Source organism: Ylistrum balloti, unplaced genomic scaffold (genome assembly GCF_031769215.1).
Source record: "Ylistrum balloti isolate Yb309-2 unplaced genomic scaffold, AGI_CSIRO_Ybal_v1 Utg369986, whole genome shotgun sequence".
Taxonomy (NCBI): domain Eukaryota; kingdom Metazoa; phylum Mollusca; class Bivalvia; order Pectinida; family Pectinidae; genus Ylistrum; species Ylistrum balloti.
The window spans coordinates 448328-467019 of NW_026782071.1; the positions used below are offsets into that span (position 1 = coordinate 448328).

General features: G+C 38.3%; 1 protein-coding gene across 1 annotated transcript; it reads right to left on the minus strand.

Annotated features, from left to right (window-relative positions):
* Nucleotides 1–4711: 4711 nt before the first annotated feature.
* Nucleotides 4712–18591, minus strand: LOC132547881 (fucose-1-phosphate guanylyltransferase-like). Its single transcript, XM_060211687.1, has 3 exons — nucleotides 18510–18591; nucleotides 7068–7241; nucleotides 4712–6487 (listed from the first exon to the last, which is right to left on the minus strand). The coding sequence occupies exons 1-3, from the start codon at nucleotides 18589–18591 to the stop codon at nucleotides 4881–4883; spliced, it is 1863 nt and encodes a 620-aa protein (XP_060067670.1). The 3' UTR covers nucleotides 4712–4880.
* Nucleotides 18592–18692: the final 101 nt, after the last annotated feature.

The following is an 18692-nucleotide window of genomic DNA, read 5'->3' on the forward strand; positions in this document are numbered from 1 at the left end:
CTATTCCACACAAATAAAGTTAGAAGTCATTCACATCCTCACCACAACTCGTCCACTATTTCACACAAATAAAGTTAGAAGTCATTCACATCCTTACCACAACTCGTCCACTATTCCACACAAATAAAGTTAGAAGTCATTCACATCCTCACCACAACTCGTCCACTATTTCACACAAATAAAGTTAGAAGTCATTCACATCCTCACCACAGCTTGTCTTTCACATCCTCACCACAACTCGTCCACTATTCCACACAAATAAAGTTAGAAGTCTTTCACATCTTTACCACAACTCGTCCACTATTCCACACAAATAAAGTTAGAAGTCATTCACATACTCACCACAGCTTGTCTTTCACATCCTCACCACAACTCGTCCACTATTCCACACAAATAAAGTTAGAAGTCATTCACATACTCACCACAGCTTGTCATTCACATCCTCACCACAACTAGTCCACTATTCCACACAAATAAAGTTAGAAGTCTTTCACATCCTCACCACAACTAGTCCACTATTCCACACAAATAAAGTTAGAAGTCATTCACATACTCACCACAGCTTGTCTTTCACATACTCACCATAACTCGTCCACTATTCCACACAAATAAAGTTAGAAGTCTTTCACATCCTCACCACAACTCGTCCACTATTCCACACAAAGTTAGCAAGTCTTTCACATCCTTACCACAACTCGTCCACTATTCCACACAAATAAAGTTAGAAGTCTTTCACATCCTTACCACAACTCGTCCACTATTCCACACAAATAAAGTTAGAAGTCATTCACATCCTTACCACAACTCGTCCACTATTCCACACAAATAAAGTTAGAAGTCTTTCACATCCTTACCACAACTCGTCCACTATTCCACACAAATAAAGTTAGAAGTCTTTCACATCCTTACCACAACTCGTCCACTATTCCACACAAATAAAGTTAGAAGTCATTCACATACTCACCACAACTCGTCCACTATTCCACACAAATAAAGTTAGAAGTCATTCACATACTCACCAGAACTCGTCCACTATTCCACACAAATAAAGTTAGAAGTCATTCACATACTCACCACAACTCGTCCACTATTCCACACAAATAAAGTTAGAAGTCATTCACATACTCACCAGAACTCGTCCACTATTCCACACAAATAAAGTTAGAAGTCATTCACATACTCACCAGAACTCGTCCACTATTCCACACAAATAAAGTTAGAAGTCATTCACATACTCACCACAACTCGTCCACTATTCCACACAAATAAAGTTAGAAGTCATTCACATACTCACCACAACTCGTCCACTATTCCACACAAATAAAGTTAGAAGTCATTCACATACTCACCACAACTCGTCCACTATTCCACACAAATAAAGTTAGAAGTCATTCACATACTCACCACAACTCGTCCACTATTCCACACAAATAAAGTTAGAAGTCATTCACATACTCACCACAACTCGTCCACTATTCCACACAAATAAAGTTAGAAGTCATTCACATACTCACCACAACTCGTCCACTATTCCACACAAATAAAGTTAGAAGTCATTCACATACTCACCACAACTCGTCCACTATTCCACACAAATAAAGTTAGAAGTCATTCACATACTCACCACAACTCGTCCACTATTCCACACAAATAAAGTTAGCAAGGTCAAAAAGTCACAATAGGATAATAAAAACACCTTAAAAAGTCCTCATACAAACCCAAAAAGAATCATATGTACCCACCAATATATGAATTATGAATGATTTTAACCTATGGAGATGATGTTATCAACCCACAAAGCATTAAAATAGTATATATATCATAGCACCTGGAACAGAATCATTGGTGATGTAAATTATCAGAATATAGTACAGCTACATAACTTACCCAGATTTTTATCTGATAATGTCTGGGACTTAAAGATATACACAAAAAAAAAATAACACAATACAAAAAAAAAAACAACAATTGTAATAGGATCATAAAAACACAAACAGGGATTAACTTGATAATTAAGAGACAGGATTACCCAGAATTCATTTCTTTTTGTGCATCTGATTTTCATTTTTTTTCAACTTCATCTCGGATTCGGACAAGAAAAATGAATCTGAAGATAGCTAAAATTTGAATCTCATCATTTTGAGGTTTTTCTTCTTCTTTACTTTTTTTTTATTAGAAATGCCTTGAAATCTTAAATTTCTCATTTTTTTTTTTTCATTCTAAAAAAACTTTTGAGCTACAAACACCTAAAATGTAGGTCTGTTTTGCTTCCATAAAAAGGTCATTTGGAGGTCAAGCAATGGTAAGTTTAAGAATAAATTCTGTTGATAAGTTTGGACAATATTGAAAAGTTAATACCCATTGTACTATAGAGTAATTCTGTGTTGTTGTAAGTGTGCAATCTTAAAATCAATATGCACTTGTTTTCTAAAGTAGATCTCTAATTTATGAGAAAATGACATCTCACAGAAATAAAATCTTAATCTAAAATTAGTCACTCTATGTGTAAAAGTGAATACTGTAAAGCCATATTATATTTTCATTAGGCATAATTTTGTGTTTTCTGAATTTGGTGGATAATATGTAGCTCTATAAATTTACTTATGATTTTACCAGTCCATGGACATACAGGTATGAATTGATGGTTTTAGAGTACCCTGGAAACCAATGAAAATAAACCTCCCACAAAAATTAACCATTTTAAAGTAATCAAATATTGATATTTTACAAGAGAATAAACAATATTACAAATATTAAAACATTATTATGAATAAGCAGTAACTGTATAATACAATGAAATCAATAATAAATATGCTCAACACACAATAAGCAGATGTGATAGGATTTTTCAATATAAATTAAAGCTAAAATACAAGTTTGGTTTCATGGATTCATCATGTCCTGGAAAATACTTTAATAATAATGTCAAAATCACCATGTTCATTGTGATCACTATATCGCAGTCAATAAATATCAAACAAGAGGCCAAAAGGGCATGCATTTCTCATCTAGTATTTAAATTTTTACTAATACAAACATCACATCATTGACTTTTGACATCTGTGACCTTGAATATGGGTCAGAGTATTTTCAAACAACTATTTTTTAAGCTTCAGTACCAATTAAATATGATTGTAAGACTGAGCGATATTTGAAAATTGACCTTTGTAACCTTGAATTTAAGTAAAGGTACCCTACCAATTGAATATTATTATTCAATTTTTCATGATATGATTAATCAGAAGTTGTTGGAAAGTTTTGACCATGTGACCTTGATTAGGGGTCAAGGTTATTTCTTTTAACAAACTTTGTTGGCCTTTATCTGTGGCAGCTGCAAGCAAAATATAATTCTTAGTCTTTTTGTTTTTGAGAATAAAAATTTGATAGACAATGGATGCTGCAACATGACATGAGCTCACTTGGCCAGGTGAGTTTATAATACTTGATCAGAAAAAATTTTGAAAAAATAAATTGATCAAAGATACACATGCACAAATGATTGTCAATTGTAAAAATTATATTTATGACATTTGAATGCATCAATATGCATAAACAAGAGGCCTAGCGAACCCTAGGACCATGAAATTTACAACTTGGGTAAAGCACCCTAAGATGCTTCCATGCATGAAGAGTATTTGATTCTACCATATCTGGGACTTGAGAAGATTTTGAAATCAGAGTCAATTGACTACTTTTGGCTCCACTGCTCCAGCCACTGTGGTGTGGGGATTGTATAATTCACTATTTTAGTTAATCTTAGGCCAGGGAAGGTTTTCAAAATTTTATTAAAATTGATTCAGCGGTTTTTGAGAAAATTGGAAAATGTTCACAGATGTACGACACCAGACATCAGTGATCACAATAGTTAACCATGAGACTTTGTCTCAGATGACCTAAAAATTGAACACCTGGGATCCTGTTAATATGAAAAATGATTTTTCATAATTTGATTTATTGAATTTGTTTTCTGTGCATAAGCATGTATCTGTATGAGTATCAATGTGTAGATGTCAATACTAAGTGTGTGTGGTGTGTTTATATGTGAATCACTGTAAAAATGTGAATCGGTTTGTGGTTAATATTGTGAAGTGAGAAGTTTTAATTGGATTGTGTGATACATTATGAATTGAAAATAAAAAAATTGAAAATAAAAAATGATTTTCCCTAACCCATTGAAATGAGTCCAGTATCCATGCATTTGCTACATGATGACCTCATGATGGCCACATGATATGACCACATATGATCACATGATGACCACATGATGTAATCACATGATATGACCACATGATATGATCACATGATATGACCACATGATGACCACATGATATGACCACATGATGACCACATGATGTGATCACATGATATGACCACATGATATGACCGCATGATGACCACATGATATGACCACTTGATATGACCACACGATATGATCACACGATATGACCACATGATGACCACATGATATGACCATATGATGACCACATATGACCATGTGATGACAACATATGACCACATGATGACCTTATGATATGACCACATGATATGATCACATGATATGACCATGTGATGACTACATATGACCATGTGATGACAACATGATATGACCACATGATGACCGCATGATGAACACATGATATGACCACATACTAAGGTCACATGATGACCATATGATATGACCACATGATGACCACATGATATGACCACATTATGAACACATAGGACTATAATTAAGTAAAACACCATCAGATTACTGTTGTAATTCAAACAGTCAAAAAACAGTGCGTAGGTGTTGAAATTAAGATGGTTTTATGAACAGATTTTCATGTGCTTATAATAGATCCCTAGATTTCATCATGAAAATTATTTCTAAACTGCTATTATTTAACTGATGACTTGATTTCCTGAAACAGATCACTTCGATATTTCAGCATGTCTTTGACATCTTTAGTCTGCAGAAGGTCATCCATGGATACTAGTTTCCTGTCTTTTAGAAGATCAGTTTTATCTCTTTTAGTGACAGATGAGTGAATCTGCAATGCCAATTCAAGAGATTCTGTCATGCTTCCTGTGACTGGATGTAAATGTAATGTCCACAGAGAAACAGGCCCACTTTCCTCCCCTTGACCTTTGTTTTCATGACAACTTGGCAAGATTTTCTCAATGTCAATACCACAGACACCACAGATGTCCTCCACCTTTGCCCCTAGAATTGGTAACTCCTGTACTTTATTCCCAGGTACAGTCTTCTTGAGATCATCATCGATTCTGAAGAGAACAGTTACATATTCAGTCTTGTCATTTTTGTGGACAGACACTGTGTGGAGAAAGACATTATGTGGTATTTTCAGGGGTTCACTATCGGATTTCTTTCCAGTCTCTGCCTTCAGAAAACTACAGTTGCTGACAATGGTGTTTTGTCCTACATGGACTGGAATATTAAAGTGACCGTACTCCATTACTGAGTTTTCTGGGACGAATGATTTCATAGGTAGGATGCAGTGCATGACACATCCTGTACTAACATCAGACATTCTGATTCTCTTCTTTGCCACAGGATTCTCCTCATCTTCATCAGTCCATCTGTTAAATACATCTTTCCTAAGACTCATTTCTTTCTGAAATTGAGAGTGAAAACAGTAATGATGGATGTATTCTTTTGTGGTACCAATATGGATGAATTTTGATGAGTTCATCAGGAGCAACTGGATGTTTGAATCTTTCAGTAAGTGGAAGACTTTCTCGCGAGTTGGTATAAGACTTGGAGTGGGAGTGGTTACATTTGGCGTCTGTCTGGTGTAGTCGATTGTTGCTTTTGATCCTAAAGCTTGAAGAAAATCTCCATATGCATCAATTTCACAGGTAATGGAGCCATTTGTTTTTAGAAACTTTAGAAATTTTTTGGCTATATCCATGCTAAAAAAAAATGCGCTGTCAGTATATACTGTAGACCCTTTAACTTCAATTCCATCTGGAAGCTTGTTATCCTTCATACTGATAACAGCTCCATGTATGTCCATAGCCTGTACGGATGGTTTCTGAAGAACTTGTACACAGTCAGACTGTTGTATATGTAAAGAAGTATCAACTTCATCAAGAGACTTAACAACATAAACACCATGTTTTGTTCCAACCCCAAGAGAAGAGGGATGTGCCAGAGCTGTAAATCCAGACTTGCTAAAGCCCCAATTCTCATCAGAACCTTCCTTACCTAAATTATACACTAGAAAGTCATCAGCACAGCAAACAAACACACCTGCAGGCATTCTGGGTATCAATGGCAGATACACAGCCAGTTTAAAATCTAACATCTGATACAGAGGATTCCCACTTGGGATGGGAGCAAATATTTTGCCCAGGATGCTAGTGCTAGGCATTCGTCGACTCTGTCCGCCAGCATGGATCAGCAACACACGCTTTTTAAATAAATCTTCTTTGTACTCCTTCTCTAGGAACTGGAGACTTGTAAAGGTGGACCCTCCATTTCCTGAAATGTGTATTCATGTCATATATATATGTTTTCCATATACATATCTTATTTTCAGTTATATTATAAATTTCATGATCTGCTTTTCACAATTATTCCTGTCATCTATAAGAACCACTGGATTCAACAAATATTTATTTGTTGGTTTTATTGGAAATCAAACTTTGAAACTTCAAAAGAATCAGTGATTATGAACAAAAATTGACAAAATTGAAATAAATAAGACTGTATTTTTTTTCTTTTCTGTTCTTTGGTAAAATTTAATTCTCCTTAAACGGCAACCAGGAATGAAATTTACAATCTAAACAAAGCATATTTCAATCAATACAGGTTTTTTTTTGTTCTAGAGTACACTGTATCTTGATCTGGAGAATATTTTTCAAATGTTAAAAAAAATTTCATTTTGGGCCACCCTTAAGGCCACAATATAATTTACATTTTCAGTTTCAGAGTTTTCAGAGGACACGGACACTTTCTGCAAAAATCAATGGAAATCACTGCAGCAGTTTTCAAGAAGTAAGAAATCTAAAGATTTCATTCCAATAGTAACTAATCAGCACCTATGTGACCAATGACTGACCTAACTTAGGCCCAGGAGGGTCAGCCACCACATGTATTGGACAGTCCAGGGGGAGTTCTTTCTGAGACAGCTTGCTATCTATCTGAGCCTCAAAAGCCTTCTTCTGGTCCTCGTCCCCTGCTGTGATGACAACGATATCCCAGAATTCCTGGCAGTGGTCAGCACGCTTCTTTCCTGCAATCAAGATGTTGAATATAATGTCTGCTACTGATTAGTCAGTGACTGGTGTACATATGTACATGTGCTATTGATTAGAATATTTTGTAATCAGGGTTATTAAACAACAGCATTAACAGGACAATACTGTATCAGATGGAATAAAATCCACAAAAACAGACAATGTATTAACAAGGTAGGGCAGTGTGACAAACTGGTTAGTGGTGACAGGATTAACAAGGTAGGGCAGTGTGACAAACTGGTTAGTGGTGACAGGATTAACAAGGTAGGGTAGTGTGACAAACTGATTAGCTGTGATAGGATTAACAAGGCAGGGTAGTGTGACAAACTGGTGAGTGGTGACAGGATTAACAAGGTAGGGTAGTGTGAAAAACTGGTTAGTGGTGACAGGATTAACAAGGTAGGGTAGTGTGACAAACTGGTTAGTGGTGACAGGATTAACAAGGTAGGGTAGTGTGACAAACTGGTTAGTGGTGACAGGATTAACAAGGTAGGGTAATGTGACAAAATGATTAGTTGTGACAGGATTAACAAGGTAGGGTAATGCGACAAACTGATTAGTTGTGACAGGATTAACAAGGTAGGGTAATGTGACAAACTGGTTAGTGGTGACAGGATTAACAAAGTAGGGTAGTGTGACAAACTGATTAGTTGTGACAGGATTATCAAGGTAGGGTAATGTGACAAACTGGTTAGTGGTGACAGGATTAACAAGGTAGGGTAGTGTGACAAACTGGTTAGTGGTGACAGGATTAACAAGGTAGGGTAGTGTGACAAACTGGTTAGTGGTGACAGGATTAACAAGGTAGGGTAGTGTGACAAACTGGTTAGTGGTGACAGGATTAACAAGGTAGGGTAATGTGACAAACTGGTTAGTGGTGACAGGATTAACAAGGTAGGGTAGTGTGACAAACTGGTTAGTGGTGACAGGATTAACAAGGTAGGGATGTGACAAACAAGGTAACAAGGTAGGGTAGTGTGACAAACTGTTAGTTAGTAGGGTAAGTGTGACAAACTGGTTAGGTGACAGGATTAACAAGGTAGGGTAGTGTGACAAACTGGTTAGTGGTGACAGGATTAACAAGGTAGGGTAGTGTGACAAACTGGTTAGTGGTGACAGGATTAACAAGGTAGGGTAGTGTGACAAACTGGTTAGTGGTGACAGGATTAACAAGGTAGGGTAGTGTGACAAACTGGTTAGTGGTGACAGGATTAACAAGGTAGGGTAGTGTGACAAACTGGTTAGTGGTGACAGGATTAACAAGGTAGGGTAGTGTGACAAACTGGTTAGTGGTGACAGGATTAACAAGGTAGGGAAGTGTGACAAACTGGTTAGTGGTGACAGGATTAACAAGGTAGGGTAGTGTGACAAATTGGTTAGTGGTGACAGGATTAACAAGGTAGGGTAGTGTGACAAACTGGTCAGTGGTGACAGGATTAACAAGGTAGGGTAGTGTGACAAACTGATTAGTTGTGACAGGATTAACAAGGTAGGGTAGTGTGACAAACTGGTTAGTGGTGACAGGATTAACAAGGTAGGGTAGTGTGACAAACTGGTTAGTGGTGACAGGAATGTGACAAACTGGTTAGTGGTGACAGGATTAACAAGGTAGGGTAGTGTGACAAACTGGTTAGTGGTGACAGGATTAACAAGGTAGGGTAGTGTGACAAACTGGTTAGTGGTGACAGGATTAACAAGGTAGGGTAGTGTGACAAACTGGTTAGTGGTGACAGGATTAACAAGGTAGGGTAAACTGGTTAGTGGTGACAGGATTAACAAGGTAGGGTAGTGTGACAAACTGGTTAGTGGTGACAGGATTAACAAGGTAGGGTAGTGTGACAAACTGGTTAGTGGTGACAGGATTAACAAGGTAGGGTAGTGTGACAAACTGGTTAGTGGTGACAGGATTAACAAGGTAGGGTAGTGTAATGTGACAGGATTAACAAGGTAGGGTAATGTGACAAACTGGTTAGTGGTGACAGGATTAACAAGGTAGGGTGTGACAAAGTGGTGACAGGATTAACAAGGTAGGGTAGTGTGACAAACTGGTTAGTGGTGACAGGATTAACAAGGTAGGGTAGTGTGACAAACTGGTTAGTGGTGACAGGATTAACAAGGTAGGGTAGTGTGACAAACTGGTTAGTGGTGACAGGATTAACAAGGTAGGGTAGTGTGACAAACTGGTTAGTGGTGACAGGATTAACAAGGTAGGGTAGTGTGACAAACTGGTTAGTGGTGACAGGATTAACAAGGTAGGGTAGTGTGACAAACTGGTTAGTGGTGACAGGATTAACAAGGTAGGGTAGTGTGATTAGTGGTGACAGGATTAACAAGGTAGGGTAGTGTGACAAACTGGTTAGTGGTGACAGGATTAACAAGGTAGGGTAGTGTGACAAACTGGTTAGTGGTGACAGGATTTAGGGTAGTGTGACAAACTGGTTAGTGGTGACAGGATTAACAAGGTAGGGTAGTGTGACAAACTGGTTAGTGGTGACAGGATTAACAAGGTAGGGTAGTGTGACAAACTGGTTAGTGGTGACAGGATTAACAAGGTAGGGTAGTGTGACAAACTGGTTAGTGGTGACAGGATTAACAAGGTAGGGTAGTGTGACAAACTGGTTAGTGGTGACAGGATTAACAAGGTAGGGTAGTGTGACAAACTGATTAGTTAGATTAACAAGGTAGGGTAGTGTGACAAACTGGTTAGTGGTGACAGGATTAACAAGGTAGGGTAGTGTGACAAACTGGTTAGTGGTGACAGGATTAACAAGGTAGGGTAGTGTGACAAACTGGTTAGTGGTGACAGGATTAACAAGGTAGGGTAGTGTGACAAACTGGTTAGTGGTGACAGGATTAACAAGGTAGGGTAGTGTGACAAACTGGTTAGTGGTGACAGGATTAACAAGGTAGGGTAGTGTGACAAACTGGTTAGTGGTGACAGGATTAACAAGGTAGGGTAGTGTGACAAACTGGTTAGTGGTGACAGGATTAACAAGGTAGGGTAGTGTGACAAACTGGTTAGTGGTGACAGGATTAACAAGGTAGGGTAGTGTGACAAACTGGTTAGTGGTGACAGGATTAACAAGGTAGGGAAGTGTGACAAACTGGTTAGTGGTGACAGGATTAACAAGGTAGGGTAGTGTGACAAACTGGTTAGTGGTGACAGGATTAACAAGGTAGGGTAGTGTGACAAACTGGTTAGTGGTGACAGGATTAACAAGGTAGGGTAGTGTGACAAACTGGTTAGTGGTGACAGGATTAACAAGGTAGGGTAGTGTGACAAACTGGTTAGTGGTGACAGGATTAACAAGGTAGGGTAGTGTGACAACTGGTTAGTGGTGACAGGATTAACAAGGTAGGGTAGTGTGACAAACTGGTTAGTGGTGACAGGATTAACAAGGTAGGGTAGTGTGACAAACTGGTTAGTGGTGACAGGATTAACAAGGTAGGGTAGTGTGACAAACTGGTTAGTGGTGACAGTAACAAGGTGACAAACTGGTTAGTGGTGACAGGATTAACAAGGTAGGGTAGTGTGACAAACTGGTTAGTGGTGACAGGATTAACAAGGTAGGGTAGTGTGACAAACTGGTTAGTGGTGACAGGATTAACAAGGTAGGGTAGTGTGACAAACTGGTTAGTGGTGACAGGATTAACAAGGTAGGGTAGTGTGACAAACTGGTTAGTGGTGACAGGATTAACAAGGTAGGGTAGTGTGACAAACTGGTTAGTGGTGATTAACAAGGTAGGGATTAACAAGGTAGGGTAGTGTGACAAACTGGTTAGTGGTGACAGGATTAACAAGGTAGGGTAGTGTGACAAACTGGTTAGTGGTGACAGGATTAACAAGGTAGGGTAGTGTGACAACTGGTTAGTGGTGACAGGATTAATTAGTGTGACAAACTGGTTAGTGGTGACAGGATTAACAAGGTAGGGTGCTGTGACAGGATTAACAAGGTAGGGTAGTGTGACAAACTGGTTAGTGGTGACAGGATTAACAAGGTAGGGTAGTGTGACAAACTGGTTAGTGGTGACAGGATTAACAAGGTAGGGTAGTGTGACAAACTGGTTAGTGGTGACAGGATTAACAAGGTAGGGTAGTGTGACAAACTGGTTAGTGGTGACAGGATTAACAAGGTAGGGTAGTGTGACAAACTGGTTAGTGGTGTGTGACAAACTGGTTAGTGGTGACAGGATTAACAAGGTAGGGTAGTGTGACAAACTGGTTAGTGGTGACAGGATTAACAAGGTAGGGTAGTGTGACAAACTGGTTAGTGGTGACAGGATTAACAAGGTAGGGTAGTGTGACAAACTGGTTAGTGGTGACAGGATTAACAAGGTAGGGTAGTGTGACAAATTGGTTAGTGGTGACAGGATTAACAAGGTAGGGTAGTGTGACAAACTGGTTAGTGGTGACAGGATTAACAAGGTAGGGTAATGTGACAAACTGGTTAGTGGTGACAGGATTAACAAGGTAGGGTAGTGTGACAAACTGGTTAGTGGTGACAGGATTAACAAGGTAGGGTAGTGTGACAAACTGGTTAGTGGTGACAGGATTAACAAGGTAGGGTAGTGTGACAAACTGGTTAGTGGTGACAGGATTAACAAGGTAGGGTAGTGTGACTGGTAGCAGTGTTTTTTGATACAACAGGATATTGTTGTTATTTATTTTCCTTTTTTGTGACTTTTAATAAAATATTCAATTCCTATGCAGAATTTGTGTAAATGAAGGAAAAGTTTGGTCAAACAGGCAATTACCATGATTTCTTGCCTACTTTCTCACTTGGAAGCTTGCAGAGGGCAGTTTTTAATGTTCGAAAAATATAGCATGTGGACAACATTTGAGAAAATAAGATATCATTTAATGTAGACTATGAAAATTATATTATCAACAACATAGCTCAGTACAAGGTAACAACAGTACACTATGAAAACATTACAGTAAAATCATTACTTTTGTGAGGTTTTTCACCATTAATTTCATGGGTATTCATAACCAATGAATTGTATTGGTAACCATGGAATTGTATTTGTAACCAAGGAATTGTATTTGTAACCAAGGAATTCATGTCAACAAAATGAACAGATTAAAATTGACATCAATTCTAATAAGAAAGGATTTACTGAGGGTTATTTCTCTACAAAATTAAATGTTAACAACAATGTATGTTTTATGGAAACTACCAAACAAAAATCTATGATTTAACAGTATTGTGGTTTGGCCTGTGAAACATGATAAAGGTGAAGCCCTTGGTAAAGTGAACTGCATTACGCAGGCCAATGGGAGAGAAAGGGCAAATCTAAAGGGCGTACAACATTGATGAACTTGATGTACTAACTCCCTTTAGAAATCCTGCTTATATTTACAAATCAGACTGTTTGTGTACAGTTTACTAATCCTAAACCAACACACCAAGATACAGAACATTGTGGGGATGACATTATCGTACCTGTACACTTTCAGTCTATACATAAACCTGTATTAAACGATCATCTTTATTTCTTTCACACTTGCGAAATGAGCCAATAACTCAATCGCACTTTGTCTAGATGGAAGGGTTTGAAGAGTATTACCTTGAGAGAGTGAAAGTAATATAATTTCAACTGTCTGACCAGTTGGGATTAGGTTGAAGTTGTTTTCTCTATGTTATGCTTCGCCAATACAAAATGTAGGTGACGTGATGGCCTAAGATTTGGACATGCAAATTCATACCACTTGTTACCTGTATGTGTCATTCACATGACATAAAATTTACATCCTAAATTCTGTGGATCTATTGTTAATATTCCCTTAATAAAAAGTTATATGAGAAGTAATTTGGAAATAATATTCACCGTTGATCAGTTAATCTATGGTTATGCAGTTTTTTTTTGCAGGTGAAACATTTGTCCATGAAACATATTGTCGTGTTTGAAAATGATTTGTTTTATTATGCCTCTGTCACAGTGAAATACCTCTTTGAATTTATTGTTTTTATACTATTGAAACGATAAATAGAGGAAGTATGTTACTACTACACCAACCTAACTACCCAATAGTTATCACACAGTTAAAATTCAGCACTCAACACCCAGGAAATAACTTCTACTATTGCAAGGGGTGTATATTTTTGAAGATTCAAATTTACATGATTTACCAAAAGCTTAATGCAACATGTCGGTAATTTTTGAGAAAGTCATGAAGCAGACTAAAGACAGCTATTATTATGGGGTTTGATTCCTTCCTAAAAAAATGAAAGACAGAATTCTTTGTTATATGTGTAATCATTTCGGTTGTATTCAATAATGAACTTTTGATGAGGTCAAGACACGGGTTTATCAACCTGAAAAAATGAAAACCTTTACAGAATTTCTTGTTACTTGTGATTATCTCAGTTATATACAATTATAGGCTTTTGATAAAGTCAGTGAATGGTTTTATGAACCTCAGAAAACATACGGAGTTATATATTTAACTAACCCTAAGCCACAAAGATTTTCACATTTCCAAATATTTACACATTTGGAAAATCACGCATTTGGCTAAAAAGAATATGATATTTACCTGTCTGCAGATTTTGACGGTGAACATTAATATTACATGTTTGTCACCAGGATGCAGAAATTGATGAGCTGTGACGACAAAGGTATCAGATTGTGTGCTTTCATTTACATCCATCATGAGAAAAAAATACTTCCAAAAACTTCTGAAATGAACTCTTTTGCTTATGAACATGAAAGATACACAACTTCACATCTGCATTGTCAACTTACCAGGTTTCTACATGGTGACAGGATCATGTATGATATAGGTATTTTGTAAAACCTAAACAGCACAGAGTGCTGAACAGCTCGCACTGATGTCCAGCAATAGAGTGAGCAGATTGAGAAGGACAGATAGGAAGCCAGAGGAGAAGTGACATAATAGATATGGGGATGCAATAAGCATGCAACGCAAGTGCAGGTGCTAAAGTGCTGAGTTGTGTTCAGGTTCACTTCTGTGACCAGTACCTCACCCCTACCTTTATGGTACACTCCCTTTGTCTCATGCTTTTGTTTTTGTCAGCCTTTTTATTGGCTTTATTAGCTGCAGCATGGTATGTATACTCAAGTTTCTTTCAAGTTTGTGTGACATAGGAGTTGTGACCTATCATTGCTGTCTGTAACAATACCTAGAAAAGCATCTACAGCCAGTCGAGGGTGCCATCCAAACATCTGAAAGGGGGGAGAGTAGCCTGTAGAGTCACTTTATTTGGCACTGAATCATGGACGGAAATATTCAACTTCAAATCTACCTTTTTATTCCTTAACAAGTGTTGCCAGTACGTCAAGGAGAGTCTGATTGAACCACTCTGCAGAACCACTCTGCAGAACCACTCCCCATTGGGTTGTATGGTGTAGTTCTAGTTACTCCTGCAAGCTTACAAAGTTCCTATACCGCTTTTACGACCCTTGTCACTATGAAGCTTTTTTGGGAACCTATAATGAAGTATCCATACAGAGCTCTAGATGTAGTATTGGCAGACTGATTACCTCACTGTACTGCTTGTGCATATCATGTGAAACAGTCAACCATTACTAGTATGTTTTCGGACAACTCATTCTTTGATGTATCTTCCTTGGGAAAAGGTCACTACTGAATAATGTTTTCAGTGTAGTTAGAGCAAGATCTTCTCTTTGCTCTGATGCCCAATCAATCCTATTGACCTCCGTACCAGAGAAGCAGTTTCATTAGACACCGAAGCAATCAACCCTAACTGACAGAAAGATTGCCTTTACTGCATGGGGTGTAGAAATTGATGACAAAAGTATCAGTTATTTACATCCAACATAAGAAAAAAACCTACAAGGACAGGACAAACACATATACTTTCAATAACTTCTGAAATAAACTCATACAGTAACGAGCCCAAAAGATACACAACCTCCCTTCTGTATTGTCAAAACATACCAGGTTTCTACATGGTGACAGGATCACGTATGATATAGGTATTTTGCAAACCCTTAAGTGCAAATAGTGCTGACAGCTTGCACTGACCTTCAACAAAAGAAAGAGTATATTGAGAGGGATAGACAGGAAGCCAGAGAGGAAGTGACATAAATAGGTGTGGCGACCCAATAAGCATGCAATGCGAGTGCAGTTGCTAAAGTGCTGAGTTGAGTTCAGGATGACATCCATGTTACCTGGTTTGGCTACATACCATACATTCAACCAGGCATGTACACACAGTCACGTAAACAACATGTCACACATATACCGTAACATCACATATATGTACAGAATACATATAAGCAAACAGGTATATTTTATATATAATACAAAGAAAAGAAATCCAACGTCCGGTCTGGTAGATTCTGTAATATCGGCAGTCTACCTAGGATAGATTCCTAGTGGAATACAGGAGTCTGGTTCAAAGATGTGTAAACAGCAAATATAGAGGACCAGACAACATTAATTCTTCCAACAGATGTTGTCATGTCCTCTATACTAGCCAAATATATCTATATTAAAAGGATAAAGAAACGCAGGGTGAGCTTGAAACCAGAAATTAAGTATGATATCGGGCTTCATTTAAAATGAAATTTTGTATACTTACAGACAAATTAAAGCTTAAAAATTTCCAAAGTCTGTATTTTGTATCTGACCATTGTTTAGAGGTACTAACGATTAAATTGAATGAACCCATAGGATTTTGAAATTGAAATTGAACTGAGTCATCAATATCTTGTGTGTTCGCCGTTTGCTGTGGTCACGGCGCTTATTCTTCTGGTCATAGAGTTCATGAGAGCGTTAATCTGTCTTATGGGGATGTTGTCCCACTCTTCAATCAGGGCTCTGGTCAACTGCTCTCGAGTAGCAGGAGGTGGCTGGCGCTTTCCAACCTGTCTATCCAACTGGTCCCAAAGATGCTCGATCTGGGACAAATCAGGGCTATATGGCGGCCAATCTAGTGGTTGAATGTTGTTGTTGGCCAGAAAGACTTGGCAAATCCTTGCTACGTGGGGCCTAGCATTATCCTGCTGGAGGGTTAGATTATGCTGCTGTAAGAAAGGGATAACATGGGGTCGGAGGATCTCATCTCTATACTTAGCTGCTGTTAAATTGCCATCAATAACAACCAATTGTGATTTTAACCCATGTGAGATTCCTCCCCACACCATTACTGAACCACCCCCAAACCTATCCCTCTCTACAACACGAGCGTCCGTAAAATGTTTGCCACAACGTCGGTAGACACGTTGACGGCCGTCAGATCAATAAAGTCAGAATCGAGACTCGTCTGTGAAGAAAACTTGTCTCCACTGCCTCAGTGGAAACTGTAGTGGAGCATGTGCAGCGACCCAGGCCATACGAAGCTGACGTCGAGCAGGGGTAAGGTGTGGACCTACGTAGGGGCGACGTTCTCTTACACCAACTTCCCGTAATCGATTCCTTACAGTTTTTGAACTTATAGGACGCCCTTGATTTCCACAAACATTAAGTGCACTCTCAACGGCAGTAAGGCGCCGATTACGCACATGAGAGACGACGATATAGCGATCCTGATCTCGTGACGTTACACGCGGACGTCCTGACCTAGGTTGATCGGCCAATCGCCCAGTTTCCCGAAGACGTCTTACAAGACGTTCTATGGTGGAAACAAATAACACCAAAGTGCCTAGCAACCTGATTTTGCAGATGTCCTTGCATCAGCATCTGAATGGCCTGACCCCTCTGAACTTCTGTGAGTCGTGCCATTCTTAAAACGAATCAAATTCTCAATTAATTTTAGGGAAGCAGTTGGTCTGTATAAAGACTAACGAAGAGTGACTTGAACAATGCTGCATGAGGCCAGAACAACACGGTGCACGAGATTCTTGTTTTTTCCTTCCTCCATTTACCAGAGCTGCGCACTGTACCGTGACTAAATTTTCTATACATGACAAGGTGTAATATGACCTAATTACTCAATCCACAAAGTTTCACTTTATTTGGAGAATGCGTTTTCAAAATATCAGAATAAATATTACTCTGTGTTTCTTTATCCTTTCAGTAAATATCACATAGAGACACTATGGGAACACCTGGGTTAATTACATGTGTAGGATCTGAAAACTTCATGTTAAATTTCATAGTCAGTGAAGCTTTTATGACGTTTTTTTCTTATGTAAATGAAATATATAATCGTGCTCCCCAGCTATGTCAGCTACGTGACAAATACTTTATGTAACATTATCTACAAGCCACATCTACCTGAAAACTGTTAAAATAACCAACTTTTAACACATGAACCACTCAATCACCACAATAATAAAATGATGGCAGATGTCACTCATAAGAAGAGCTCACAGTAGGTGAAGAAATACAGAAATATATTGAAATGATCAACTGTACTTCACAGACCCATAATTTAGGAACAGTGATATTTTTTGCAAAAAACTGAGCTGTAAATCTATGACATGAAAGCTTTATAAAAATTCAGGTAGCATTTAAGAACCAAGGTATGACTGTGCCAAGTCTTTCATTGCAGTATGTACTTTTAAATAGCCATCAACATAACTTGATCTACAGAAGGACATTGATAAGCAAACAGTATCTACAGTGGCTGATAGAAATGAAAAGATGATGTATACCTATATGGGCACTAAAACAGATCACCACCAACACCTTCTAACAACTAACCACTACCAACGTTTCGTAGGATGGGACTTAAAATGGTGGCCAGTGTGAGAATGTCCACTTCGCAGGATAAAGATACCTATGTGTTGTTTTAGAAAAAGAGCAGATGTGATAACACCGACCCAGAGGTTAGGGTTGGATTAGGAATTGGGATCACTTCATAAGTAATTTTGATGGCCTTCCAAAATACTATCAACATATCGAAATTTACTTATTGCAGAATTCCCTTCCTCTTCCTCTCTGTCCTAAACCAGTCCTCTTGTTGTGACGTGCTTAGTATAAGGCTAGGTCTACAATTAGGATTGGGGGTTGTCTTCTAAATAATAGTTTAATAATAGTTCAAGTAGCACAGACGGGCCCTTTCTACCTCATCTGTGTTTCCCACTCTCTCCCATCAATTCCTTTTCTCCCTTCTACTCATTGTCCTATCTTTCCTCGTCCGCTGAAAGGCCGAATTGCCGTAGTAGTGGACGTAAAAGCAGTTAACTAAGTAAATCAATAAACATCACTTCACACATGTTCTCTTAGGGCCTCACACTTCAGTGTTGAACAGCACCAACATTCACAGGGCAGTATTTATTACCACCGACAGATTTAGGAGGAGTTTTATAATAAAAATACTACAAACCTCTCATTGACTTGTATTGTTTCATGACACTAGACATGTTCTCTTCAATGCCATTCTCAGACGTCTTAAATTTCCCGTCCATTTCTGAAAGGCTCACACCGATAATGTTCTTTGCACCTGTATGGCTTTCACACGCTGACGACAATTTTGGTGTACTAAAAGCGATAGAGATGAAATATATGC

What these genes read in the sequence shown, in the direction of transcription:
- LOC132547881 (XM_060211687.1), bottom strand. Translation starts at nt 18,591, where the DNA reads ATGGACGGGAAATTTAAGACGTCTGAGAATGGCATTGAAGAGAACATG. An exon ending in ACAATACAAGTCAATGAGAG is followed by an intron (nt 7,242 to 18,509) that starts GTTTGTAGTATT and finishes TCTTGATTGCAG; the next exon opens with GAAAGAAGCGTGCTGACCAC. An exon ending in CCCTCCTGGGCCTAAGTTAG is followed by an intron (nt 6,488 to 7,067) that starts GTCAGTCATTGG and finishes TACACATTTCAG; the next exon opens with GAAATGGAGGGTCCACCTTT.